This window comes from Peromyscus maniculatus, chromosome 2 (genome assembly GCF_049852395.1).
Source record: "Peromyscus maniculatus bairdii isolate BWxNUB_F1_BW_parent chromosome 2, HU_Pman_BW_mat_3.1, whole genome shotgun sequence".
Classification (NCBI taxonomy): domain Eukaryota; kingdom Metazoa; phylum Chordata; class Mammalia; order Rodentia; family Cricetidae; genus Peromyscus; species Peromyscus maniculatus.
Window position 1 is genome coordinate 150,298,474 of NC_134853.1, and position 27,975 is coordinate 150,326,448.

Genomic DNA, 27,975 nt, shown 5'->3' on the forward strand with positions numbered 1-27,975 from the left:
AGGACAAAGACCAGAACACCCGCTCGGCGCGCACCCGCGCAAGCACTTCCGGGGGAAGGGCCGGCGGACGCCGTGCCGAGCTCGCGAGAAGACGTGCCTCAGCTGTCGCTCACCCGGCCGGGCCCCGCCCCGCGCCGGCGCGCCTTCAGAAAGGCCCTTCCCTCCCCCCCCGCCCACCCCCCCCCAGCCCTGGCCGGGCGGGAAGCGGGCGCGCGCTCCCTCCCGTTCCCCTCCGCCCGGGGGGAGGGGGAGGGCGCGGGCCGCGGGGGCGCGCGCTCTCGAGCTGCGTGCTCGCGTACGTCGCCGGGCTTCGGCTGCGTCCGTCCCGCCGCCCGCCCGTTACCGCCGCCGCCGCCGCGCTTTTCCTTCGCCGGCCGCCGCCTGAGGGGGGCCGGGGCCAGCCGCCGCCGGGATGCCGCGGGTGTACATCGGCCGCCTGAGCTACCAGGCCCGGGAGCGCGATGTGGAGCGCTTCTTTAAGGGCTACGGGAAGATCCTGGAGGTGGATCTGAAGAACGGGTGAGGAGGGCGGCGGAGGGGCCGGCCGGGGGTGGGAGGGAGGCTAACAGAGCCGCGGCGGTGGCTGGGAGGCCGCGGGGACGCGAGCGCGGCGCTCTCCGGGCGCTAAGCCGCCGCCGCCGGCCTCCTCTGCTCCGCCATGGCGGCGGCGCCTCGGGGGCGCGGGTAGGCCCGGCTCCCACTGCGCCTGCGCGGGCGGGGGTGGTGGCGGGATAATGGGGACGGCGGCCCGGGTTGGGCTGGGGCTCGGGGCGCCGGGGAGGCCCGGGTTTCTCTCGCTGGGCCGCGGGACCGAGGCCTGGTTCGTCTCCGGAGAGAGGCGGGCCTTTCCCGCTCCGGGGCTGCTGGGAGCAGACGAGGTTTCCGGCTCCCTTCTCCCTGGCCCCCAGCCTGACGGACCAGAGGGTTCCCGGCGCGTGTTTCTTGGGGACGGGAGCTCTGGCTTTTCCGTGTGCAACACTTTTTTTGGGCGGGAGACTCGAGTTTGAGGAGTGTAGTGACAGTTTCGAAAGTATCTTCTTGCCGCGCTGAAAGCCTTGCCCCGCTCCCTTTACGAGAGTAAATTAAAGTCCTAGCTCGTTATCTTGGGGGAGTCCGTACAGAGTTTCCACGTTGTGGTTTCGGTTCTCCGGCTTGCCAGAAAATGACTGCTGTTGTAGGATTTGTTGAGTGGATAGTGGCCACCCTGGCTAGGTCTGCGTCGGCTCCTGGTGCAGGTGGAGACACATCTCGAAATTGCCTACTTAGCAGCCTTCCCCGTACGGCCGGACTTGTATTCCTAATCTGCTTTGGCGAAACGGGGCTAGCAGAGGCTGCCAGGTGCAGGGGACACGGACGAGCTGTCCGGCCCGGAGAAGATACGAGCATATTTCGCTTGGGAGCTGAGAAATACTAGGTAGGACTTGAAAGACGTTAAGCAGCGGAACGGCATTGGAGGCACTAAACCTTGGGTGTTTGAGGAGTCCCTGGTTTTGTTGTCTGTTGTTGGTTTTGTTTCTAAGACTCTGCCGTTGGTCCAATGAGACCAGTAGTAACTGACATTTGAGAAGAAATAAACCTTAGTATGTATGAGTTGCACGTGAGCCGCCAACACGTTCTCAGACTGTCGGGATTTCGAATTGATACTTAGAAGAATCTCCGTGCTGAGAAGAAGGCTTTGATGAAATGTTTAGAGTACTAGATTCGCATAAAGGTTTTAGACAGTTTCTCATTTTGTTAGTGACCTTACAGTTCTTACAGAAAGTATTAGACAGCGTGAGGTTTGCTTTTGTGTGTGTGTGTGTGTGTGTGTGTGTGTGTGTGTGTGTGTGTGGTACTTACCTTACATGTGAGAGATTGACCCCCTCCTCCTTTTCCCCCTACAGCCCAAGTAAGTTGACAGAATAACTTTGGTGGGGAAACATGGGTTTTGGAAGCCAGATCCATGAGAGTCAAATCCTGGGTACTCAGTTTAAGTTTCTTTGAGCAAGTGACTTAGTTTCTCTGAACCTGTTTTCTCATTCACTTGGAAGAGGAAGATCAGGCAGAATACTTTTGCTGTACACTGTACTGAAGTCATCATTAGGAAGCATCTCAGCTCTTAAGTGTTTGATAACAGTATATTTGGTGATGACTCTTTTCTCGGGGTGTGGATGAGAGTTGGAATAAGTCGATCAGATGTATTACTAAACCCCCCACAACAGGATGCACACATGTGCTCCTTGAGTCGAGGAAAGCGACAGAACTACTCTTCCTAACTAAACTGGTAACAATTGACGTGCATTTTGAATCTAGGAATGCTGGTTCTCAGTTAAAACTCCAACAAGTACAATGTGGAGTAGTTTACTAAAATTGATTGTCTTTTTTTAACTGTTTATTTTTATTTTGTGTGCATTGATGTTTTGCCTGCATGTATGTCTGTGTGAAGATGTCAGATCCCCTGGAACTGGAGTTACAGAGAGTTGTGAGCAGCCATGTGGTTGTTGGGAATTGAACCCAGGTCCTCTGGAAGAGCAGCCAGTGCTCTTAACTGTTGAGCCATCTCTCCAGCCCAGAATAAATTTTTCTTAAAATGAGCTTTGAAGTCTGGATTTACTAGGGCTTGAAATGAAGAAAGAGAAGTGTCCAGAAACATTATGTTTTAATTCATGAAGAGGTGGTCCACTGAGAACCAATTGTAAGATATCTTCTAGCTTGGGTCAAACTTCGAGAAGGATCTGGAAACTACTATTATAGAGTTTTACAGCTGGGCGGTGGTGGCGCACGCCTTTAATCCCAGCACTCGGGAAGCAGAGGCAGGCGGATCTCTGTGAGTTCAAGGCCAGCCTTGTCTACAGAGTGAGATCCAGGACAGGCACCAAAACTACGCAGAGAAACCCTGTCTTGAGAAAACCAAAAAAGAGTTTTACACTGGGGGCTGGAGTGATGGCTCCATGGTTAGGAGCACTGGCTGTTTTCCCAGGGGGCCTGGATTCAATTCTCAGCATCCACATGGAACTCACAGCTAGCAATCCAGTTCATGGGAACTTGACACCTTCTGGCCTCCTTGAGCACCAGGCAGGCATGTGGTGCACAGACATACATGCAGCAAACCATCCATACACATAAAAGTAAATTTAAAATAATAAATATAAAAGGTAAATAAATAAGTTTTTTTAAAAGAGTTTTACACTAAATTTTAAATCCTGAATAGAAGCAATCCACGGGAGTGCTAAGAGGACAGACACTCTCAGGACCCTCACTGCCTGAGTCTTTTAGAAACTCTTGATTCTTAGATTGTCAAATGATGGATGATGTGCATGAAATCTATCATGATAGATCAAGGTTGGATTAAGGAATGGAAAGTATTTCTGAGATTTAAAGATAGGTGTGACAGGAATCTTAATTTCATACAATATGACATAGCATCATTCAGTAGCTGTGGGTGTAAGTTCATAGTCTTCATCCTGGGGTGATGGTGGACTTCCTTACAGGGAAGTAAGTGTCTGAATACTTCTGGATTGAAACTCTAGAATAGATTTTGAATTAGTAGGGTTTTAAAGAATTGCTAGAGAGTTCACATTTGTTAAGTTGAGATATCTTGTAGGTGTTGGCAGATGGGTTGTGGATAAAGTTGAGAATTAATTAGGTCAGGGGTAACATACCTTATAATTGCAGAATAGAGTTTAAATCTCCAGGAAAGGATTTTGTGGCCTCTTGGAAGGAGGCAAGCATACAAGCACTTCAGCGTTTCCCTGCTTGCCACTTTATTATGCCAGGCAACCTGCCTCTGGTTTAGAGAACTTGGAAACAGATGGTTCTTCCAGGGACTACAGGTGTGATGCAAATCTCTCTGGGGCCATAATGACCATACATTTCTACCTGCCTCATAGTCCACCTGGTGCCACAGTGGGCAAGAGTGGACCAGATGGAATTCTGGGGGTTTCTCAAGGAAACAAAACCACTAGTGCTTTTTCCTGTCCCTTCAGCTTTATGGTGGCTTTTGTTGGCTTTGTTTACATATAAAGTATATAGATTTTCTTTTTATTAATCACTTTGTTGTAAAATTTTCTCTCTTGCCACAAACATCTTAAAATTTCAGTCACAGATCTTTTAATTTTTTGAGTAAAACTTACTGCATCCTTAGGTGATTGATTTACTTGCTTAGGAGCTAGAAGAATAAGTTCTCAAATCATTGAGGTTTTCTTTCTTTAGCTAGCTAAAGTCACACGTTAAAGTAGTCAAGGGAATGTGAGCTCTAAATGCCAGAGCTTGTATTTGACGTGGTAGTGAGATGGTAGGTGGCTAGTATTTCAATAGAAAACTTGAAATTGGTGCTTGGTTTTTTGTTTTGTTTTTCATTTCCAGTATTACTTGGTAGGTTTTGTCTTTACCTTTGTTTAAAATTAGAGTGGTATGAAGCTCGTGGTCTGTGTGTTTTAAAACTGCAGTGAGTTAGGTCCTTGTTGTTTCCCCATCGGAATCAACACCGCTGGGCCTTACTTGCCGAGAGGAATGCCTGCCACCCTCAAAACCTCCACAGGCATTTTCTCCGTGGACTGAAGCCTTCTCGGGAGCTTGCCCTTTAGAGGGAGAAGGAAGGAAGTCTAATTAAGCTAGTGTTACAGGTTATGGGTTTCTGGTGAGTTGAGCCACTGCCAAATAGCAGGTGAATGCTTCACCAGTCAGTGAGGACGCAAGGCTGTGCTTTTCCCTTTACAAAGCCCCACTACTCCACTACCTTAAGATCCTCTTCCAGCCTTAAAAGTAGTGTGCTGCTTGAACTGTGTCTCTTTTAAGCATTTGAATCTGGTTAGGAATTAATCATATTTTACTTTTTCTTCAAAATACAATATATTTCTCATTATGACAGTTTTACATGATTCACTTTTTTTCTAACATAGAGGAAGAGGGACAAAAATGTCATGTGGAGATGATCCTGCCTGCATTTGGGGCACGTGACCTTTTGTTACGTCTACATCTTTCACACATACATTTCTTTCTTCCTTTCGTTTTTGGTTTTTTTTGAGACAGGGTCTCACTGTGTAGACCTGATTGGTGTCAAACTCAAAAAGAGATCTGCTACCATGCCCAGCTATACATACATGCATATATATATTTCTTGTCTCTCCCCCTCTCTTTTTTCAACCAATTTGGGGTCATGTGACACATTATTGCCTGTTTGCCTAAAAGCCTGACTGTCTGTCTTTGTGAATATTCTCTAACTCCAACAACCTGCCTTGTATGGTGTGTTGTATTATGCTAGGGATCCAGCCCCAGGCTCCATGCATCATAGACAAGTCACTCTACACTCCAACCCCTGCAATATGACTTTATAATGAAGCTATAGAATTGCTACAATATGAATTCTATTTAGGGTATACAATTAAAGTTAGGTTAGACATTTGGATTGTTTATTGGTTTTCACTATTTTATACATACGTGGCACTGGAAAATATTCTTTATGTAAAACTTTACACATTTTTAGGATTAGGGGCATAAAAATATAAATGCATTTTTATGTTTTCTGGTGGCCCTTGATTTCCAAACCAATCAGTTTTGATTTGTTTAATTTTATGTATACCAATGTTTTCCCTACATATATGTCTGTACAGCGTGAGTGTCTGGTGCCAAAAAAGGCTGTCAGATCTCCTGGAAATGGTGTTACAGACAGTTGTGAGCCACCATATGTATGCTGGGAACGGAAGCTAGGTCCTCCAGGAAGACAGCCAAAATGTTAGTAACCACTGAGCCATCTCACTAGCCCCAAATATTTTTTACTTCCCTTGTTTAAGAACTCTTTGTTTTCTGAATTTTCAACTAAGCTGTATTATACTGTTTTGAGCATTGTGATTATTTTTTTTCCATTTAGCCTACCAAGTTTTAAGAACTTTACAAAGTAACTTTTGACTTAGAGATTATGTGCAGCTTGTAGGTAATTCAGACAATGTAAAAACTAGAGAGGAAGCTGGATGGTGGTGGCACACACCTTTAATCCCAGCACTCAGGAGGCAGATCTCTGTAAATTCAAGAGATTTTTCTCGTCTACGAAGCAAGTTCCAGGACAACCAGAGCTGTTACACAGAGAAACCCTGTCTCGAAAAACAAACCAAAAAAAACAGAAAGGAGATGTTAAAGGTCTTTTGAGGCTTTTTGGTGATATATTATGGTAATCCTAACATTTAGGGGGTGAGGCAAAATGATTGTGTGTTCAAGGCCAACCTGGACTACATATTGCAGCTAGACCCTGTCTCTTGTTGCCAAGGCTGGCCTTAAACCCACTATAATAGCCTTCTGATATCCCTGCCCTCTCCCTCCCAAGTGCTGGGATTCTGGATATGGGCCACCTTATCTATTTGAGGCCGGGGTCAAAATCAGAGTTTCATGAATGCTAAGCAAACACTCCCAGTTAGTACATCCCCATGTGCTGTGTGCCACTTTGTTTTTGTCTTGTGTAATTCTCTTGTTATATTGAAATCTTCACTGTTGGTTGCCTAAAATTCCTTGTCTAGCTGAGTTGTGCTTTGTCTACGCTATTCCCCTAGGTTGTCCTCTAATTCTAGCTTATTTTTATAGTTTATTTTTATAAATAAACCTTGGTTGGATATCCTGCATGAAAACCTTTTTTTGGCATTTTGTCTTAAGACATATTTCATGGAATAAAATTCATTAGTCCCAGTGGAAATAAACACACAAAGGTCTTAATGCATGGTGGTGCAGACTTTTAATCCCAACAGGCAGAGGCAAGCAAATCTCTGTGAGTTTCAGGCCAGACAGGACAACATAGTAAGATTCTGTCTCAAAAAAAAACAAAAAGAACCATACCAGTTACAAGAACACCAGCAGAAGCTAAGAATGCACACATGGCCACCTCACCGGCATTGAGTCATAGTACTGTTTAACACCTTTCCTGCTTGAAGCTGGATATGGTAGTGTCTACTGATAGATAGTCCTGGCTATAGTCAGGTGAAGGCCAGTCTGGGCAATGAAATGAGTCCTTGTCTCAGAAAGAAAGAAAAGGGAGGGGGGGAGGATCCAGTCTCAAAAACAAAAATCCAGCCAGGTGTGGTGGCATGCGCTTGTAATCCCAGCACTTGGGAGGTGGAAGCAGCAGAATCAGGAGTACAGCAAAGTGTCTGTGACTCCTCAGGGAGTTTGAGGGCAGCCCAGGCCTGTGAGACTATCCTTAAAAAAGGAAAGGACAGGACAGGACCCAGATGAAGTAATGTTCTGTCATTGTTTTGGTAGTCATGTAACTATTACAGATGCAGTCAGTCAATCTTATTATGTTACTTCTTCCCCAAAACATGAGGGATTTAAACTCTTCTGAGAAATCAATATCAAGAAACAAGACTATACTTTAAATTATATCTAAACATTTCTAACATAAATTACCCTGACTCCAGTTCTGTCTTCTTGGGTGCCAGACTCCTGGTTTGTGTTATGAATAAACATTACATGTAATTATTTGGTCAAGACATTTTAAAATTCCAGTCTTCATGTCTTATTCCTCTTTTTCTCATTAAGATGACTACACAGATGAGAGGGCTGTGAGAAGATCTCTTCTTAGAGCACATAATGTAGACTGGATAACATGTGTGGTTTGGGTTCTTGGAGTTTTGGGAATGCTTCCAGGTAACTTAAACAGAAAAAAAAAGTGCTCCACGGATCTGAGAGAATATGGGGAATGGCAATTATCATGGGTGAGCTAACACTGAACTCTAAAAACAGTAGAAAACATTAACAGCTTGCATTTGTATGGTCTCTCTCTCTCTTTAAATCCATCTATGGGGGTGGGGCATGCCACAGCACGTGTGGAGATCACAGGAAGACTTTTGGGAGTCAGTTCTCTCCTTCCACCTTGCCGTTTCCCAGGATTCCACTCAAGTTGTCGGGCTTGCTGGAAGACGCCTTTGCCCACTGTCCCGCCATCTCACCCTGTGTAGTTGCTATTTCAACCGACTGTATCAAAGCACTTCATAAACGAGTGGGTTCCCTCGTTTGTGCTAACATGGAAACTGAGACATGTGACTGACAAACCAAAATTACAGAATGAATTTTTGAAAGCTCTGGCAACTGCAGGTCATTTTTTGTTCACATGCCAGCTGTAGCATTGCTGTGACAGGCTCTCTGCTCTTGTTCCTTTCCTGCCTGAAGGGGCAAGTCTGGGTTCCCTGTAGTCTTCTGGAGGCTTCTACTAAACCACTGAACCTAAAGTGACACAGGCTGTGCTTATAATATTGGCTGGCCTTGGGTAGAGAATGGATGGGGAGTCCTAGGTTAACGCTCCTCAGGCTTCTCTGTCATGGCCACCTGGGCTAGGATGTGTCTGTGTCAGCACATAGTTGAGTGTTTTCCCTACAGCCTCTGATCTTAGAATAGCCTTCGAGTGAAGGGCCGGATTGTGCTCTGGATTTACATAGCCATATTTTAAAGCAAGGCCCTGGGTAACTCTTCTGGGCTGAGGTGAAAGACCCAGGCTAGAGGTGATAGCTAATGCCAGGCATGAGAGCTAATGGTAGAAGAGCCCTCTAAGAACTAGAGAGAAGAGGGGACTGAGGAGAGCTTTGAAAACAGCCTGGCCAGATGGTCAAGACTCCACAGGCATCATGTGGTGCAGTGAGGCAGTAGATCTAAAAGAACTTGAAATTTTTGTTTAAATAATAAAATAGCCAGTTTGGGGAAAATATATCTCCAAGAAATAGCATTGGCATCTAACAATTGTAATGAAAGAGAATAAACAGCTACCCAGGGGCAGTTAAGATGGACTTGTAAACAGCCAAGGTGGTCCCAGAGGCGTAAGCCTTGTGAGCTTAACACCTTACAACCTGCTCCCTGTGTTGTTTAGAGGATGAACCAGCTTTGTGTGTGGTTTTAGTGTGGATTTGGGTAGCACTGTTTGTTAAGTGTATCCTTGTGGTGAGTGGACATAATGGACCTAAGTGGTGCATGTTATTTTGTGTCTCAAGAGATGTGTTCTGAACTGGTAATAATGAGGTCAGTAAACTTGCGTTTAGTTTGTGGTTTGAGCTTCATAAACTTTAGTGTGAGGCTTTTTAAGTGTCAGAAAATTGAAAAAGAGCCACAGGTGTAATTTTGGGCCCCCACTGCTTCACACTCCTTTAAGGAAAGCAGCTTTTTACTCTAAAACAACTATTTAGTAATGACAGAGAGGTTATGGTTAGTATAATTTGATCTACAAATTATTTATTTACAAATGTGTTGCTTTCTAGGCGTCCCGTTCCTAGGCTGAGAATATGGTAAGGGCCCAGGGAAGCAGTTGAGCACACTCGGCTCTTTTAACTGTGTTGCTTCAAGGGAGGTGGCACATGACTTTAATCCTGGCACTCAGGAGGCAGAGGCAGGTGGATCTCTGCATTCAAAGACAGCTTGAACTACAGAGTGAGTTCCAGGACAGCCAGGGCTACACAATCCCTTGTACCATTGAGCCAAACCACCACCAGCCTGCTGCATTTATTTTTTAAACAGTTTAGGATGATGGAAGCAACTTGGCAGATAGGCCATTAGAACAATTACAAAGTAATACTTTAAAAATCTACTTACTCTGGAGTAAGTTTTACTTAGTTTTTTATAATGTTTCTATTTTTCTCACCTTAGTATGTGAATATTCCTTGAGGTGGTCTGGTATCTGCACTGTGGCTTAAGACCTAAACTTGGGTTGGGGATTTAATTCGTTGGAGTATTTGCCTAGCAAGCCTAAGTCCCTGAGTTCAGTCTCCAGCCAAAAATCAAAACAAACCCAGAGACTTGAATTTACCTATTTCTTTGTCATTTTTTTTATCAAATGGTTTACTCCATGTTAGTCATTTTTCATTGTTGTAACTACATACTCAAGCAAATGAACTTAAAAGAAGAAAGACATGTTTTAATTTGCCATTTTAGAGGTTTCAGTCCATGCTCAGCTGGTTCCTTGGCTATGGGCATTTGTTAAGGAGAATGTCTTGTCAATTGGAACCTGTGGTGATAGAGACTGCTCACCTTTGATGACCAAAAGGCAGAGAAACAAGGGAAAAAGTCCTCCAAATACATACCCATGATCTATGTCCTCCAAAGTTTCCACTACTTCCTAATAATTCCATCAGATTATGAGTTGGATTAATCCATTGATGAGGTCAGAGCCCTTCAAACTGTTGAAATTCTTGTAGTTATTTTTGTTTCCACTAGTAACTTAGTAGAAAACATTTACAACTTAATAGAATTCACACACTCCAGTTACAGATTGGCATCTCTGCCTTTACTGTGCTCATAGCTATGGTCAGCATGTGGGCATTTGTCCTCTTATGCCTGTCCTCCTGGAGCCCCTATTTTTCCAGATGTTCTTGTTAAGGACTACTTTCTGTTGGTCTGAGAGGTGGCAGAACCTGATGGGGTGTAGACTTTAGGTTAGGATCGGAGTTTGAAGAATCTCAGAATTTTGAGTAGCCTTGGCCAGACCCAGCAGCAGCTCCAGATCTTAATTGTCTGTCTAGGAGTTGGCAATAGACCTCAAGAGTTGGGAAGACAGAGTAACGCAATGAGTGCTTCCTGTAATGCTTGACACATTGCAAGTCATAGAAAAATAGGAGTTGGTTAATGAAAGGAATTTGAAGAACGAGTCCTAGTGGGGTGGACTAGCTTGGAATTAACATTAAATCAGGTCTTAGATGTTGTGTCATCCATTGCTGCTGAAGTTGTATTTGGAAGTCTGTAAACCTAGTATTTGACTTCTGGCCCATTTTTTTTTCTCCTCATATTCATGCATAAATACAAATATTTTGGTCCCAATCACCATTTCTTTGCAAAACTAATTAAATGTATCCTTAAGAAATATCTTTGGTGATCACTCAATGTCACCACAACTAGGTCCAAATATCTTTAGCCTTATCTAATTTTTGCTGATCCTTAGAAGCAAAGACAGACTGCAGGGGTTGATGCGGGACCTCCAGAATGGAGATTGCACAGAATAATCTTATTTTTCCTCTATTCTTCTAGTCTGTTATGTTCTGAACCCACACATGTTTTCGGAAGGACCAGATGGCTGACACTGGCTAATGGGAACCAAAAGACAAGAGTGAAAGTAACCTGGTTGTCTCATGCCCCAGCTTAGAGTGCTTCACCCTACCCCAAGACCAATGTCCTTTTTCTCTGGAGACTTCACCCTGCTGTGCCAAAAAACTGCTACCACCTGGCTTATCTGAGGTTAGATTATGGTTAAGTCAAGCAGCAGTACTTACTAAATAGAAAAGATTCTCTTTGGGTTGTGGGGAACAAGAGAAGCCTTTCAAAGGCTTTGGGATCTGTGGCTTAAAGCTGGGATTCAAGAGACCTGGGCCTGGGTTCACCTCTAGCTCCACCACTTAAATGCTCCCTGACCATGAACAAGCTGCCTGGCCTCTCCATGCCTTAGTTATCTCATCATGAGTGAAAATAATAATTCACTCTTCGATTTTATTATGAATAACAACTGAAATGTTACGGATAAAGTATTTCTTTACAGCCGGGCGGTGGTGGCGCACGCCTTTAATCCCAGCACTCGGGAGGCAGAGGCAGGCGGATCTCTGTGAGTTCGAGGCCAGCCTGGTCTACCAAGTGAGTTCCAGGAGAGGCGCAAAGCTACACAAGAGAAACCCTGTCTTGAAAAACCAAAAAAAAAAAAAAAAAAAAAAAAAAAAGTATTTCTTTACTATGAGCCAGCACTATGCTAGATACCCAGTAGGTGCTATTCTTTATTATGTGAAAGCCCTCATAGTTGATGATAAGCACAAACAAAAAAGAAACAAGGCTTGAAAAGACTGTTGCCTTGTAAGACATAAAACTGATGGAAGCGCTAGAGAAATGGCTGGATGAGCATCAGGCACGCAAGGTTCTGAGGCTTCCTGAAGGAGGTGCTTCTCGGCCATAAGTAAGAAGGTTGGAAGTATTTAGCTTGTATAGTCTAAGTGTTGAGAAGTACATAAAAATATTAGGAGGCATAGATTTCTAAGCAACAGAGTAATTTTGCTGCTGGCTTTCGCCACTACAACATAAGAGACAAGTTGCCTGAGTGTAAATAGCTGTAGTCTGGAATTGTGATCAGACAGAAACAGTCCCAAGGACCCAGCACAATGAGAAAACTAGCAAACTTGGCAGTAGACGCGGTGGAAGCAGAGGAGAATAGTCAGAAATGATTGCAAGGTTTTTGGGAGTGAGTCAGGTGATCAGGGGCTCTGGAAGAGAGAAATCATGAGGTAGGTTTTCTTCTTTGAAGGTGGGGAAAGATCAAGTGCAGACTGAGCTGTGCCAACCGTTTGCAGACCAGGAATCCACACTAGCTCTAATCAGAGAGCTCTTGGTGTGCGGGAACTGCCAGTTTGCCGACGTGAAAGAGCCCCAGGCTGGGTAATGGTGAGCCCTGAAGTCGCACCCCAGCTCTGCCACTGAGTGAGCACGGGTAAGTCTTCCACCTTCTCTGGTGGCCTTGATGGCCCTCCCTCCTCTGAGACTAAAGAAAGGGAGGGCAGAAAGCCAAGAGCAGCCTCCTTCCTGTCTCAGAATAGGAAAGGGTCTCAGGAACCTGCTCCTGGAGCAGCAGTTGCCACTGTGGGTTGTAAACTCCCTCAGTCACTGCGGAAGTCACCTCACACCCATGACCACTGATGCTAAGCAGTAAATATGACACTGGTTAATGTGCTGTGAGGGTCTGGCTGCTGGTGCCCTGGAATGCTGCAGACCTGTGGAATCAGGGCAGTTACACTGTTCTCATTCACACGCTTCTCCAAGTTGGCCTCACCTGAGCACTGAGAGTTGACTGTAGAACTGTCTTTGTTCTACGGGTTTCTGTGCACTTGCAGCTACCGAGAATTACTCTGTACTGTCCTGTCAATGTACCCTTTCACCTCTTAAGACCCAAGTTGGCTGAAGCCTAGGATCAACTGATTGCTTTGAAAGAAAGCTGTTTGATTCCTGTTCACTGAATACCATTTCTTTCAGGGCAGATTAAGGGCTCTGCCCTCAAAATACAGTGCTACTGACTCTAGATTGAGGGTTCAAGCCACCCTGTGGGTTAACTTCAACAGATGAAAATTTTTCCTTGGCTACAGCAACATCCCTAATCCTGACCAGCCATGGAGAGGTTCGGTTCTTACAAGGAAAATGAGTGAATGTGGGAATGGCTCACCACATTGGGAAAGCAAAACTCACATCCTGCTGATGGTTGGCTGAGGACTGTCATGTCCACATACAAAGAAAAGCATGTGGCACAGTTTTAGGACAAAGGTGAGCAGAGATCCACTGTGGAAAGGGGAACGTTTTCTTTACTGAGAGACCTCCCGAGGCATGCTCCTCGGTAAGCAGTGTTGGTGGGTGTCTGCAGTCGCATGGAGGCTTGCTTTCCCTGCTCCTCGTATCCACTCCCCAGCAGCACCCCCTAGTCACACCTGCTCAATCAGTCATGGAGTAGCTCATCTCCAGACCAGCCATGCTTATCATTTCTCCCCTAGGCCTGTTCTCCAGTCTCTGCTGAGCGAGGGTGTTTGGAAGACACAACCCTAAACTATTCTGAAGAGGGTGAGATAAGTGGAACATAAGATTCAGTAGAACATAAAGGAAATGCAAACCTGGTGGTGGTCAGGACCTTTGGTATTGAAAGTACTGGGGTCAGAGAAAGCCTGTTTGGCAGCAGTGTGAACTTGGGTGATAACTCTTACAAGAAATGTAATGAGCATTTCTTAGACCTTGTATTGAAATCAATATGTCATTCCAGTTGTACTTTCTCAGTTTGACTGATAACCTGAGAAGTACACCAGCTGTGCATGGGAAGACTAGAGCATTGCACAGGAGTAAGAATGGACCAAAATCTGAGCAGCCATGGGTGCGACATGGCTTTGCTTTGTGCTGTCCAGGTACCTCACTGGACTTGTTTCAGAATCATAAAGCTCCACAAAGGAAAAGGGGTACCAGCTTCCCCCCCCCCCCATTCTTTTGACTATTTGTCAGGATACACCCAGACAGACCACAGGAAAAACCCTCTGGGAAGAGGCAGTAGAGAAAGACTGAAGGAAGATTTTTGGTTAATTGAAGTGTTGTGTGTGTGATAGTGCTTACACATAGCATAAGGGCCAGCATGAAAGACTGCCACCCTGGAGGAAGTTGAGGTGTAGCTTTTTAAGCAGTCTCTGCTAGATGGGGCCTGGGCCTAAGTTCCTTCTCCCCAATTCCTCACACTCATCAGTCTAACACTAGAGTCTCTTTAACCATGCTCTTAATACAGCAGTGGCAGGTTAGAGTTAGAGAACTGTAGCTGTCCAAGTCGTGTTGGTGAGGCTCACAGCTCCCACAGGTGCTTTGTAATGTGATTAAAGTCACATGTATGCCTCAGGTCCTTCCCAACCTGCACAGGATATTCCAAAGAAGAGTTTTGTTGTTGTTTTTTTGGGGTTTTGAGAATTGTCATGTTACTTGCTGTAAAGTACAAAGTGGGTGGTGTTCAAGTTAATATTTAATTTTAGGAATACATTTATTAGCCATGCAGTGGTGATAATCCCAGCACTCGGGAGATCAGAAGCAGGTGGATGTCTGAGTTCGAGACCAGCCTGGTCTACAGAATGACTTCCAGGACAGCTAAGGCTACACAGAGAAACCCTGTCTCAAAAAAACAAAACACAAAATTAAAGAAGAGGGGTGCAGGTGGGTTTTTTAAAAATCTGATACCAGAAAGATTTGCTTTTCAAAGGTAGGAAAGTTCAGCTGAAGGATTGCTAAGGTATTTAAAACTAATTTGGGACCCACAGTTTTAAAAAATACCTTAGACAATAAAATGTTAAATTTATTCACTCATTTATCATACTCTTGATGTTGAGACAAACCTTAGTTGTATGTAGTATATACTCTTATTTGACAATTGGGCACAAACAAGTAAAATGAATTTGCTGTGGAGTTCATTCTATACAGAACCGGGCCTATAGCCAGACTGGGGCTTGCTACCATCTTAATATAGTTGTGAGTCAGAGCTCTGCACACCAGCCCTGCTGAGTTTTTAATGAGAGCTCTTTAACTTCTGTGCCTCAGTTTCTCATTTGTGAAACAGGGTTTCTGGTACCTGGCTCTTGAGTGCTATGAATAAGGTCACATTGTTTAGAATAGTGACCTTATTAGAATGACTAGTAGGTGACATTTTATTACTTACCCAGGCTGCTGCCTATTCAGGGGCCCATTCACTGGACCTGCTCACAGAAAGCAAAGATGAGAGAACATACATTTAGTAGAAACACCCTGACCTAGTGTTTGTTCTGTCCTCAGAACCAGAATTCCCCACCATTTCTGCTTTTTCTCTGGATTTTTTTGTGATTTCAGCTCCACCCAGTATGCCAGTGGCAGAGAGAAGTGACAATCTGATGTCTGATTCGCTCCAAAGAGATTTTTAAGCCTTTCACAGAGGAGTCACCAAGTTTTCCTGTGAATTAAAATGCACCGAAGTCAACTATTTGAATAAGTACCCCACCATACTAAATGACCCCCTGTGGAGTTTTTAGAAATAAATATTAGGAAAGATTACAGGGGCTATTTTCCTCTGGCATCATAAATTGTCCCTACATCCTGCTTCAGCCTCAGTGGTAGACTGGTCTGTCTGAGCATTGATTTATGTTTAAATGACTGTGCCTCCCCTAAATAGGTGTCACTGCTTTCCCTGAACAGTCAGTCACATGAGCTCTGCATGTGAGCCATAGGATGGGGGGGTCTCTGCGGGGAGCTGCATCACACAAGGGGCTGGGCTCAAGCCTCACTGAGACCACAGCAGCTGGGCTCCTGGCTCATTTGCCCTGCAGAGCTTAGGGTCTTGGATTTTGTGATTATGTGATTTGTAATTATAAACCTTAAGTGTTTGGGGAATTTTTTTTGATTTTCCTGTAATTTGTTTAGTCTTTAGGAGTCGGTGCTGTTATGACCTCACATTAAGTCATATTCATCATTGACGGGTACTGAGCCATTGGGTACCTTTAGAGAGAGAAAGCCATCTCATGCTCATGACAAGTGTTCTTGCCCATCCTTCTACTTGGTGTCTGCTTCTCACCTGGTGCCAAGGGCAGTGATTAGCATGAGCAGAGGAGAGCAGAGCAGGTCCAGGACTGGTCTACACAGTTACAGAAAGGACCATACTTTGTTCTTTTTGATATTTTATGATCTTTCTAAATAGATCCTAAACCAAGCCGAAGTAAAGTAGTGTTGGATTAGTTGGGGGGGGTTGTTTGTTTGTTTGTTTTTTAATCTGCTTTTTGAAAAACTTGACCTTGCTAGGTATGGTGGCATATGCCTTTACATGGGAGGCAGAGGCAGGTGGATCTCTGAGTTCAAGGCCAGCTAGGGCTATAGTGAGACCTTGTCTCAAAGAAACAAATTATCACTGTTAAATAATCATTTCCCTGGTGACCCATTTTACCTAGGAAGAGGAAAGGCAGCTGCAATATAGTGTCTGTTAAGGGTTTTTAGTGACAGGCCATTTTGAACATGAGTGGTTAGGAAGGCTTTATTTTATTTGCCTTGACAAATGCAAAAAGCATGCTTCCTTAAGACCATTCTTACTAATCTGCTCCTGATTCCAGCCTGTGGAAGCCTGTTTAAAGGACTCCACAGAGCTACATAGGCAAGTGTTCTGAAAACACTTCCTGTTAAGTAACTAGGTGTGTCTTACTTTGTTTCATTTTTTTTTAATGGAGATTTTTTTCTAAAAGTTTGAATGCCACTTAGACATTTTAGCATAAAGAACTGTCTAAAGTAAAAGGGGGACCACCAAGATAGCTCAGTGGATAAAGGCACTTTCTGCCAAGGCTAACTACCTGAGTTCAATCCTTGGGACCCATGTAGTGGAAGAAGAGAACCAACTCCTCCCACAAGTTGTCCTCTGACCTCCACACAGGAGCCATGATGCACACATTTAAAAAACTAACAAACTGTGATTTAAAAAATTAACTCTCCAAAGCTTGACCTGGACCTTGTCACCTTGAGAGATTTGTTTGGAAAGAACTCTTTAGTAAAGGTGAATTTCAGCAATTTTGTATTCTCATTTGACATTTTAACTAGTGCATTGCAAACTCAAGAAACTAGACGAGGTCTACACAGTGATACACACCTGTATCAGAGGGTATCAGCGCCACAGAGGGGGCGCTGAGTTCAGGGCCAGCCAGGGTTCCACAGTGAAACCCTGTCTCCCCCCACACACACACACACAGAAAAAAAACCCTGGGATTTTTGTTGTTCCAGGCAAGTCTTGTGGCCTGTGTCCAGTGTCACTGTGTTTAAAGAGGAACACCGTTTGCACTGTGTGCACAGCTTGCAAGAGTCTGATGAACTAACTGGCTTGTAACTCCTTTGTGACTGGGCAGGATCCGAAGGGTGACTTTGGTTTTTAGATACAGACTGTTCACAAAGCAGGCCTTTCATAGACCAAACTAAGTCTTCATTCAAGGGAGTTTAACCTCGCTTATAGGTATTTTTAAAACTTTGCACTTTACTTAACAAACTGTAGTCTATAGCAGGAATTAAAAGGATTTGGGCGGTTTCCCCCATATGTATTAAACCACTGTAACTCTTGTTTGAAAGTACCTAGTAATACATTGTGCAGACACTTGTACAGTTGTATGTAGACCACTCCAGCCTATCTCCAGACACCGTGGAAATGAGCTTGGAATCCCCCAGGGAAGTAAGCAGCTCCAGATGTTTTTTTCCAGTAATTTCTAGACTAGTTCATTCATTTGTGACTGATTTGTTTAGGTAGAAAAACAGGAACTTTCAAAAAATTAACAAAAGACTTGACACAAGAGACTTCAGATACTGTGACTTTTACCCGCTTTACTTTGAACATGACTTAACAGTTAATAAAACAGCGCATTAGTGGAGGAGGCCCAGCTGTACCTAAGGTACACTTGTAAAACTGCAAGAGGGTGAGTTTTCATGTGGGGTTTAAAATATTACAGATCAAGTCCTGTGAAGTTCAGAGTTTTGATTTCTTAAACCAAGCAGCCCTTGAAAGTATTTGCTGCTGCTTCCTGCTAGACTTTACGCAGCCTTCCGGCTCTTGAAGTTGCCTTTTGGCACCAGACAAGGTGGTTTTGGCTACAAAAAAGAGAAACTTGGCCCTTAGTTTGCAACCCCCAGCCTGTGCTAAGCATGAACCTCATTGATTTCTGACATGTTAGTGAAATTGGCCGCCAGTGGTGCTAACCAGATCTTGTTTGCTCTCTTGTAGGTATGGTTTTGTGGAGTTTGATGATCTGCGTGATGCAGATGATGCTGTTTATGAACTGAATGGCAAAGACCTCTGTGGTGAGCGAGTCATTGTTGAGCATGCCCGAGGCCCACGTCGGGATGGCAGTTACGGTTCTGGCCGCAGTAAGCATTTGAAGGACATATTTGTATCTTTTAAAATACAGAATTGCAAATGAAAATTTTAATTCTCAATGGCATGAATTTGTTTTAATACTTTATAATGTTTGATGTTTGTTTTCCTCTGTAATGCAATTAATTGTCTGACATATATTTAACAAAGACCTCAATTTTAATTAAAAGAATCCTTTGAGGTTAAGATGACCTCCTCTTCCATTTGCTGACCTTGGTTACCTTTCTGTGAGTGGCCCTTGGCTGACCAAAAATAGGAATCCAGTCGTACTCAATGAGACCTGGGTGGTGAGGATCCTTTAGACACAGATGAGATTGATTTCTTTTTTTTCCCCTGTGAAATATTCACAAAAAATACAATCACCATGGGTAACTGATTTAATAATTTGCTTTTTCTAAATTGTTGATATCTGTTAATTTATACATGCAAGTTTTAAAATATAAGTATTAATTGGTGAATATGTGTGCCTATAACATAGTAAATTTTTCATGTTTAAACTCTAGAAACAGGTGAGGCTAAAGTTAAAATATGCATGCTCTTGTTTGGAGGGCGGCATTGAGTTAGCTATTTGAAGAATGTGTGCTGTGTCATCTTTGTACACTTTAGTGATCTTGTCTTTCTGAACTTTCTAAAGGTGGATATGGTTATCGAAGAAGTGGTCGAGATAAATACGGTCCTCCTACTCGCACAGAGTACAGACTTATTGTGGAGAATTTGTCAAGTCGGTGCAGCTGGCAAGACCTAAAGGTTTGGGCCTCATTAATTTCCTCAGCTAAGGTTGGGCTTGGGTAAGAGTAGGAAACAAGTCATTTGTGCCGGCCTGGGCATTCACAGTGGAATGGGTACATACTTGGAACCACCAGAGCATTGGGCAGGTCTCCAGATAAAGGTCTGTAGGAGTGAGAGAGGCATCAGACCCCACTCCTGCCTACAGATGAGGAGGCTGACTGCTCCAACGGATCCTTTGTGTCACTTGGAATTTTTCATTGCAGACAGTGTTCTAGGGAGGGAATGGGGTGGGGTTGCATAGAAAAAACTAAAACAACCCATGTTTCTATAAACCTGGCCGGAGCATTGCAAACCGTCAGCTTCCAGTGTGGGCTGGCACAGTGAAACTGTTCAGCCTGTGTTCTTTTATAAGATTTGTTTCTCAGTCAGGTATTTATGCATGGATAAGCAGTCAAGACAGGAAGATCCATGAATTTGAGGCCAGCTAGGGCTACATAGTGAGTTCCAGAAGTGAAACCTTATCTCAGGAAGGGTGTGGGGGTCAAGAAATACTTATTGTGGGCTGGGCAAGGGGTCGTCATATGTCTTTAATCCCAGCTTTTGGGAGGCAGAGGCAGGCAGAGCTCTTAAAAGTTAAGGCCAGCTGGGACTACATAGACCTTCCTCAAAAAAAAGGAAGGAAAGAAACATTTAGTCTGAAAGGGTTTGGGCATCAAAAATTAAGACCCAGGGTTAGGGGCACTGGAGAGAGCCATTAAGAGCACTGGTTGCTCTCCCAAAAGATCCACGTTCAATTCCCAGCACCCACATGGCAGTTCACAAGTGTCTAACTCCTGTTCCAGGGAATCCTACAACCTCACACACATACACGTAGGCAAAACACCAATGCACATAAAAAAAATTAATTAAAAAAAAACTTAAAAGGCCCAGGGTTGGCTTGGGATGTAGCATGGTGGTAGGCACTTACCTGGCTGGCACATAACGTTCTGGACCGAAGCTCAGCACAAGAATGAGAAGTGAAGTTCTCATGCTGCTGTGGCTGTCCAGGATGCCCGAGTTAGCTTCTTGAGAACAGTGTTGGTTTTCAGTCTTGGCAGGACAGGAAACATGCTGAGTAGCTGAGTAGTGTCTTACTTAACCTGATAGTCTCAGAACAAAGGAAAGGAGTGTTCTGTTTCCTTTTTTTTTTTTTTTTCAAACCAAAATGAGTTGAGAAAAGAGTAACTAGGGATTAGGAATTCTTTACATTCTTGTTATCTTTAGGTTTTTGAGACAGGGTTTCTCTTTGTAAACCCTGGCTCTCCTAGAACTTACTCATTAGACCAGTCTGGCCTCCTCTGCCCCTGAGTGCTAGAACTAAAGGTATGTGCTGCCACTGTCCAGCCAAAATGGAGTTTTAATGTAATTTTATTTAACATAAATTTCTTTTCTTTTTTTTTTTTTTTGAGACAGGGTTTCTCTGAGTAGCCCTGGCTATCCTGGAACTCACTCTGTAGACAAGGCTGACCTCTAACACACAGAGATTCATTTGCCTCTGTCTCCCAAGTGCTGGGATTAAAGGTGTGTGCCACACCACCGCCCAGCTCATAAATTTCTTTTATACTAAAAATTGAACCTTGCACATGCTGAGCGAGTGCTATACCACTGAGCCATATGCCCAGCCTTCTCTCCCTTTTTGTGCAGGGGGCAAGGGGAGTATGTTGACAGAGTCTCAATGTGTAAACCAGGCTGGCCTTGAACTCATCTAGAGACCACCAGCTTCTGCCTCCTGAGTGCTGGGATTAAAGGTATGCATAATTTTGCCTTTTTTGAAGTTAATTTTTCGCTAAATTGCCTAGGCTGGCCTTGAATTCACTCTTTAGTTTATGCAGGCCTTGGACTTACCCCTCCTGAATAGTTAAAATCACAGGCCTATATCACCAGGCTCAGCTTTTAGAGTTACTACTAATTTCTATTCAGAGTTACTAAAACAAATTTTTAAAGTCTAAAGGGTCCTAGGTGTAGAAAATATTGGCTATTAATAAGGAAATGATAACACTAAACAAATTAAAGGTATCTTATTCTTTAAAATCTATAATTTGGGGCTGGAGCTGTGGCTCAGCAGTTAAGAGCAGTGGCTACTCTTCCAGAGGACTCAAGTTCAATTCCCAGCATCATGTAGTAGCTCACAACTGTCTCTAGCTCCCCCAGGGAATCCAGTGCCCACTTTTGGCCTCTTTGGACACCAGGCATGCACATGGTGCACAGATATACATGCAGGCCAAACACCCATACACATAAGTAAAAATAAATAAACCTTTTTGTTTTCAAGACAGGGTTTTTTTGTATAACCTGGGCTGTGTTCCATAAATTTATATCGCATTATATAAATTGAGTTGGAAATGTTTAGCATATTGTTAACATGGAGAATTGGTAGTTTCACCCTTTTAGTGGAGTAGGATTAAGAATTTGGAAGCCAGGCAGTGGTGGCTCACACCTTTAATCCCAGCACACCGGAAGCAGAAGCAGGTCAATCTCTGTGAGTTGGAGGCCAGCCTGGTCTACAGACTGAGTTTTAGGACGGCAAGGGCTATGCAGAGAAACCCTGTCTCGAAAGAGAGAGGGAGGGAGAGACGGAGGGAGGGAGGGACGAGATGGAGAGACGAGAAGAGGGATGAGACGAGAAAAAAAGAAAAGAGTTCCAGAGGCAATTCCATAGTTTCTCTGTGTAGCCTGGCTGCCCTGGAACTCACTCGGTAGACCAGGCTGGCCTTCGACTCCTCTGCCTCCCCAAGTGCAGGGATTAAAGGGATACACACCACACCTGGCTAAGAGTAACAGGGTTTACTCACAGCCATGATATGTCTGTATTAACCCTCCCCAACTTCATGAAAAAAACAATTCCAGCCAGTTTATAGTGGCGCACACCTTTAATCCCAGTACTCTGGAGGCAGAGGCAGGTGGATCTTTTTGCATTCAAGGCTACCCTGGTCTGCAGAGTGAGTTCCAGGACAGGTTCCAAAGCTACACAAAGAAACCCTGTCTCAAAAGACAAAAAAACAATTCCGTACTGGATTCTTACTGCTGTTTCCTTACGAATACCTCACTGACCTTGAGCAGCTAAACAACTTTGTTGAAATTTACTGTCCATATCTATAAGTTGGGTACAGTTCTATCTGCCTGTGTGATCATAATTAGGAGTAAGCACTTTAAACATGATTAAACATTGGCTGTGGAACTGCTGTTAGGAGCCATTTATTAGCCTAAAGAGGTGGCTCAGCAGTTAAGAATACTTTCTGCTCCTTAGAGGAGCTGGATTTGCACCCACATGGTAACTCAAAGCAGTCAACCGGGCATGGTATTAATCCCAGCACTCAGGTAGATCTCTGAGTTTATAACTGAATCCAGGAGACCCAACACACTCTTCTGTCCTCTCTGAGAGCACCAGGCACACATGTGGTACACAAACGTACATGCAGGCAAACACTCATACACATAATAAAATTATTAGAAATAATTTCATAATAAAAATTAGAAAATAGTAGCACTAGCCCAGCCTTTCACCAGTATCTTCACCCTCATTCTGTCAGGGTAATCCCATTTTGGTCTAACCATGACTAATGACCACATTCACTTAATCATGTCCTAGTTTGGATGGCTCCCAGCCCTTTATCCAGAACCCATACTTCTGCAAATAAGTCAAATAAATTCTGTGCAGAGTCATTCTTGATTGGATTATGAATAAAGGTCGAAATCTAGGTGTAACCTCCACTCTTGACAATTGAGAAACCTTGAGAAATGTGCAGGGTGGTGACCAGGAAGATGATGTACATTAAGACACTGACAGACATGGCATAAGATGGCAGTGTTTATAAACTTGGTCAGGACAGAACTCAACAAAACGAACACGGACCGCAAAGGTCTATCAAGTGTGTTACATACTGACACTGGGGTTTAGCTGAGGCCCTACTTCTTCAATTCTACCCAGAGTCAGCCCTCTCAATCCCTTCCTCTACTCCTTTGTTCACATGTCAGCTCTGGCTCTGGTCTCTGACTGGGCCACACTGACTCTGAGAGACAGTGAGGCCCAAGGCCTGTGGCCGTGAAGGATCGTGGGTAATTCTACTGCCATGCCGCTGGCGCCACAGCTGTGGCTTGCGTGTCCGCTTCAACTTGTGTCTTTTCTTTAGGATTACATGCGTCAGGCAGGAGAAGTGACATATGCAGATGCTCACAAGGGACGGAAAAATGAAGGGGTGATTGAATTTGTGTCTTATTCTGATATGAAAAGAGCTTTGGAAAAGTTGGATGGAACTGAAGTCAACGGCAGAAAAATCCGATTAGTTGAAGACAAGCCAGGCTCTAGACGGCGCCGGTCTTACTCCAGGAGCCGGAGTCACTCCAGGTACTGTTGACATTGGGAGTGGGCACTCCAGTCGGTCACCAACTAACGTGGGCAGTGCGCTCCTCCTCTCCTGTCGGGTTCTCGGGGCTTGTTCCGTGTGGGTCAGTAACTCGGGACTTTGAACCAAACATTTATTTGTGAAACTCGGGAACTCTTACATCACAAATGCAAACAGAAGTAAAGTCCTCTTTCAGAGGCAGGACTCGGGGCTCTCCCCTCTCTTCTGGAGAGCTGAGTCATAGCCTGGGCTAGAAGCAGTGTGGTCACGGTGCCTGTGCTTTCTCTTCCTGATGAACAAGGCTCAAGAGGAGATCACCGGCCAGACCTGACCCACCTCCACTGGAGAAAACAGGCAGTGACCCAGCACAGCTAACCCGGGGGTCAGTAAGGGCCCTAGGAGACAGAGTTCACAGGGTGCACAGGGCTGTCTCTCTAGCAGGTGAAGGCCTGGGTGAGGGTGACTTTGCCGGAGTAGAGAGCTACAACTTTTCATACATTTGTGTTGAAGTCTCATGAATTTTCCCACAGTTTAGATTTCCTGTGAACTCAAGGCTAGGGCTTGCAACGTTAAAGATGGGGCTCATTTCAGCAAGGCTATGGCCTTAGTAGTGCTCTGTACCTAATTCCTGTCATACCATAAGTCACAGCTGTGTTTACTGAGTAATGTCTAGAAACAACAAATGGTGTCTCTGGATGAATTCTCACTGGTGGCCGGGGTCCACTGCGGTCCTGATTTTAGTGCTCAGGTTGATTCTGTCAGCTGTCACCAGAGCCCTGTGTCTTCAGTCTCTGTTGGCTTTCCATCCGAATGCACTTTACTGCTTCCCCATACCTTTCCTCATGGTCATTTCCAGAGCTCAGCGTTGAAAGACCAGTTTGAATGTGTTTGCAGTGTCCTGCCTTATTTTCTTTCCTTCCTCTGTAATCATTACAGACTGTTATGTTTATGCTGTGTTTACAAGTGAATCATAAGTTACAGCACTTACCTAAATGTCCCCAAGAACACAGACAATACATACTGTGTCTTTACCAAATATCAAAGTCATATTCATATTTACCTAGTTGCTTCATGGATGTCTTTTTGCTGGAGTGTTTCCTGGCCAGGGTCCAGCTCAGTCATGTAACAGAAGTTGTTAAGTCTCTTTAACCTGGATCATTCCCACCTCTTGTCTTGGACTCCAGCACTGGGATTACAGGCATGCACACTGTGCCCAACTGTTGTGTGGAACAGATGGTTTTTGATTGAAGAAATGTCTTGGTTGACTCTAGACAGGCCTCCTTTTTATATAATTAAAATTCTTTGTATATGGGTGTTTTGCCTACATGTATGTCTGTATTGTGTGCACCTGGTACCTGTCAAGGCCAGAAGAGACATCATGAGTCCTGGGATTAGAATTATAGACCATTGTGAGCTGCCATGTGGATGCTGGGTGTCAAACCTGGGTCCTCTGCAAAAGCAGCCAGTGGTCTTAACTGCTGAACCAGCTCTTCAGCCCCTCTAGACAGCCTTTTATTGGCAATCTTTGTTTGTTTGATGTGTATGAGTATTTTGCTTTGCATGTATGTCTGTGTACCGTGTCCATGCTTTGTATCTGCTGAGGTCAGAGGAGGAGGAGGGTATTCGATTCCCTGGAACTGAAGTCACAGATGGTTGTGAGTCACCATGTGGGTGCTGGGAATTGAACCCAGGTCCTCTGCAAGAGCAAGTGCTCCCAAACACTGAGCCAGCTCTCCAGCCCCTTATTGGTAATTTTAAATTTTCTTTTTCTTACTTGTGTGGTGGTATACACCTTTAATCCCAGGTCTCAAGAGGTAAGGCAGGTGGATTTCTGTGAGTTCAAGGCCAGGTCTACCTAGCAAGTTCCAGACCAGCCAAGGTTAATGAGACCTTGTCTCAAAAAGTTCATTTTTTCTTTCCACAGGTCTCGCTCTCGAAGCAGACATTCCCGGAAGAGCAGAAGCCGAAGCGGCAGCAGCAAAAGCAGCCATTCAAAGAGCCGATCCCGATCCAGGTGGGCCTGCAGCTTCCCTTGTCCTGGCCGCTTCCACGCAGTATGCCGAGCCCCGCGTGCCCTGTGCTCTCTCCACTCCCTGACTTGCAGGGAGGGGGTCCATCAGCTGTTTCTCACCCAGCACTGTGTCTTCCAGGTCAGGCTCCCACTCCCGCAGTAAGAGCCGCAGCCGCAGCCAGAGCCGCAGCCGCGGGAAGAAGGAGAAAAGCCGGAGCCCTAGCAAAGACAACAAGAGCCGCAGCCGCAGCCGCAGCCGCAGCCCGGACAAGAGCCGCAGCAAGAGTAAAGACCATGCCGAAGACAAGCTCCAGAATAACGACAGCGCTGGCAAAGCCAAGAGCCGCAGCCCCAGCCGCCACGACAGTAAAAGTCGGAGCCGGAGCAAGGAGAGGAGAGCCGAGGAGGAGAAGCGAAGGAGTGTGAGCAGGAGTCACAGCCAGGAGAAGAGACGCAGCCAGGAGAAGAACCTTAAGAGCCGGAGCCGAAGCCGGAGCAAAGGGGGCAGCCGCAGCCGCAGCCGCAGCAAAAGCAAGGATAAGCGGAAGGGCAGGAAGAGAAGCAGGGAAGAAAGCCGCAGCCGGAGCCGCAGCAAGAGTGAGCGCAGCCGCAAGCATGGCAGTAAGCGTGACAGCAAGGTCAGCAGCAGCAGCAAGAAGAAGAAGGAGGACACCGACCGCTCCCGGTCACCATCCCGCTCGGTGTCCAAGGAGCGGGAACATGCCAAGGCAGAGTCTGGCCAGAGGGAAGGCCGGTCTGAGGGCGAAGGTGCAGGCCCCAATCCAGAGCCCCGAGCCAGGTCAAGATCCACTTCCAAATCCAAACCTAGTCTCCCCGCAAAGTCGCGCTCCAGGTCAAAGTCAGCTTCCAAAACGCGCTCTCGGTCCAAGTCTCCATCCAGGTCTGCTTCCAGGTCGCCCTCCCGCTCGAGATCCAGGTCCCACTCAAGGTCCTAACTGGCTCTGCCACGCTGGAACTGCCGAGAAGTCTTTTGTACATGTTGGTAGCCGTAGCCCAAGAGTGAAGTAGAACACCCGCACTGCTGTACAGTTAACCCCCGAATGGTGTGTCTCCAGTTGTTCAATCTCAGCGCTTCCTCGGCACCGCCTCCTGGCGCCAGTCTCCCGCTCCACTGAAAAGCAGCTCCTCAAACCTCCCTTGACTCACAGTAGGACATCCAAACGCCCTGGCTCTCAGGCCTGGCCATGGCTAAAGGGAGCTCGGCACCGGACGGCTTCTCGGGCTGGAATGATGGCATAGGTAGGTGTGGTGAGTTCAGCCGTGTGCCCTTGAATCGATGCCCTTTGATGTATGCCACGTAGTGAAAGTGCAAGTCTTCAGTTTCCCGCCACTTTGGTTCCTATTTCTGGACTTACCAACGTTGTGAATAGCACAGTCAAGAGAAATTGATACCTGCATAGCCCATAGGAAGTAAACTGTAGAGTCCATATTCTGGTATTGTGATTATATTGTTTTATATTACAAAAGAAAAGAATTTTTTTTAATTTTATTTTTCCCCGTCTTGCAAAGTATAGTGACCCCTGTTTCCATTAAATTTGAATAAAGACTATTTTTGCTTGACAAAATTTCATCGTGCTTGAATCTAAATGGCATTTTCTGATGTCTCATCTGTCCTGCTTTTTTTCCTGTGGTGGGGAAGCAGGACTTCCCAAAGGACTTTCTCACCCAGCAGAGTGAAGGCAAGTCCTCAGAGTTTGTGATTCTGGGGTTCTCTTGAGAAGCTTGTGGTCCATCTGAGGAGAAATGAGACCATTTGGAAACAGCATCACCAGTGAGTTCTTCACAAACAAATTCCGTGCTTGTCATGAGTTCACCCCATCATGATCCTGTATCACTGTCAAATCTGAACTGAAAACCAGGGCCAAGCTGCTGGATGACCTTGTCCCAGTCATTCTTGCACTAACTGCTACTTAGCTCAGGAGGTGCCCCAGACAACGGCTCCAGTCTGCTTGAGGGGCAGCGCAGCAAGGATGACACCAGGCACCTTAGTGCATGGGGCAAGCTGGGCGGACAGAGCGCTGTACGGGAATCTGTGGGGATCTGTCCCTAGAGTTCAAGTTGTTCATAGACCTGCAGGGTCTGGAACTACAAAAGGAGACTGGTCCCTTTCCTTCCCAGAGTTTCTGCCTGCCTGTGAATGGCTAACACTGAGAGCGAGTGTGCATTCAGGGAAGGCAGCCCTGAGCCTTAGGATTCTTCGATCCTACACAGGTTGAAAGAATAATTGAGCCAAGTCGCATAGGCGGTGTGCCAAGGAACATGGAACGGGTAGGCAAGCCTGGCAATGATGCCCAGATGAAGGTATGGGAAGAGTCTTTAGTGCCAGGGAAGCCAGCCGCTGTGCTGGAGGCCTGCAGGCAATGCCTCTCGGTGTAAAAGACCAGATATCATGGAGCAGGGTCGGGGTGACAGGATAGGGCATAAGAAAGACCAGTGAGACATGGCCAGCGGCCTGGGAAAGGCGTTCAGGTGGCTGGTGTTGATGA

General features: G+C 45.3%; 1 protein-coding gene across 1 annotated transcript; it reads left to right on the forward strand.

Moving 5' to 3' along the window:
* The first annotated feature begins 255 nt into the window (after window positions 1–255).
* On the forward strand, window positions 256–27,054 carry Srsf4 (serine and arginine rich splicing factor 4). Its single transcript, XM_076565251.1, has 6 exons — window positions 256–519; window positions 18,197–18,339; window positions 18,981–19,093; window positions 23,245–23,459; window positions 25,382–25,471; window positions 25,608–27,054. Exons 1-6 carry the CDS (start codon window positions 413–415, stop codon window positions 26,422–26,424), a joined length of 1,485 nt encoding a protein of 494 aa, XP_076421366.1. The 5' UTR covers window positions 256–412; the 3' UTR covers window positions 26,425–27,054.
* The last annotated feature ends 921 nt before the right edge of the window (window positions 27,055–27,975 follow it).

Bases quoted from the DNA above. Each gene is read 5' to 3' on its own strand.
- Srsf4 (XM_076565251.1), top strand. From the start codon at position 413: ATGCCGCGGGTGTACATCGGCCGCCTGAGCTACCAGGCCCGGGAGCGC. The intron at 18,340-18,980 runs GTAAGCATTTGA...AACTTTCTAAAG, and splicing joins CAGTTACGGTTCTGGCCGCA to GTGGATATGGTTATCGAAGA. The intron at 23,460-25,381 runs GTACTGTTGACA...TTCTTTCCACAG, and splicing joins AGGAGCCGGAGTCACTCCAG to GTCTCGCTCTCGAAGCAGAC.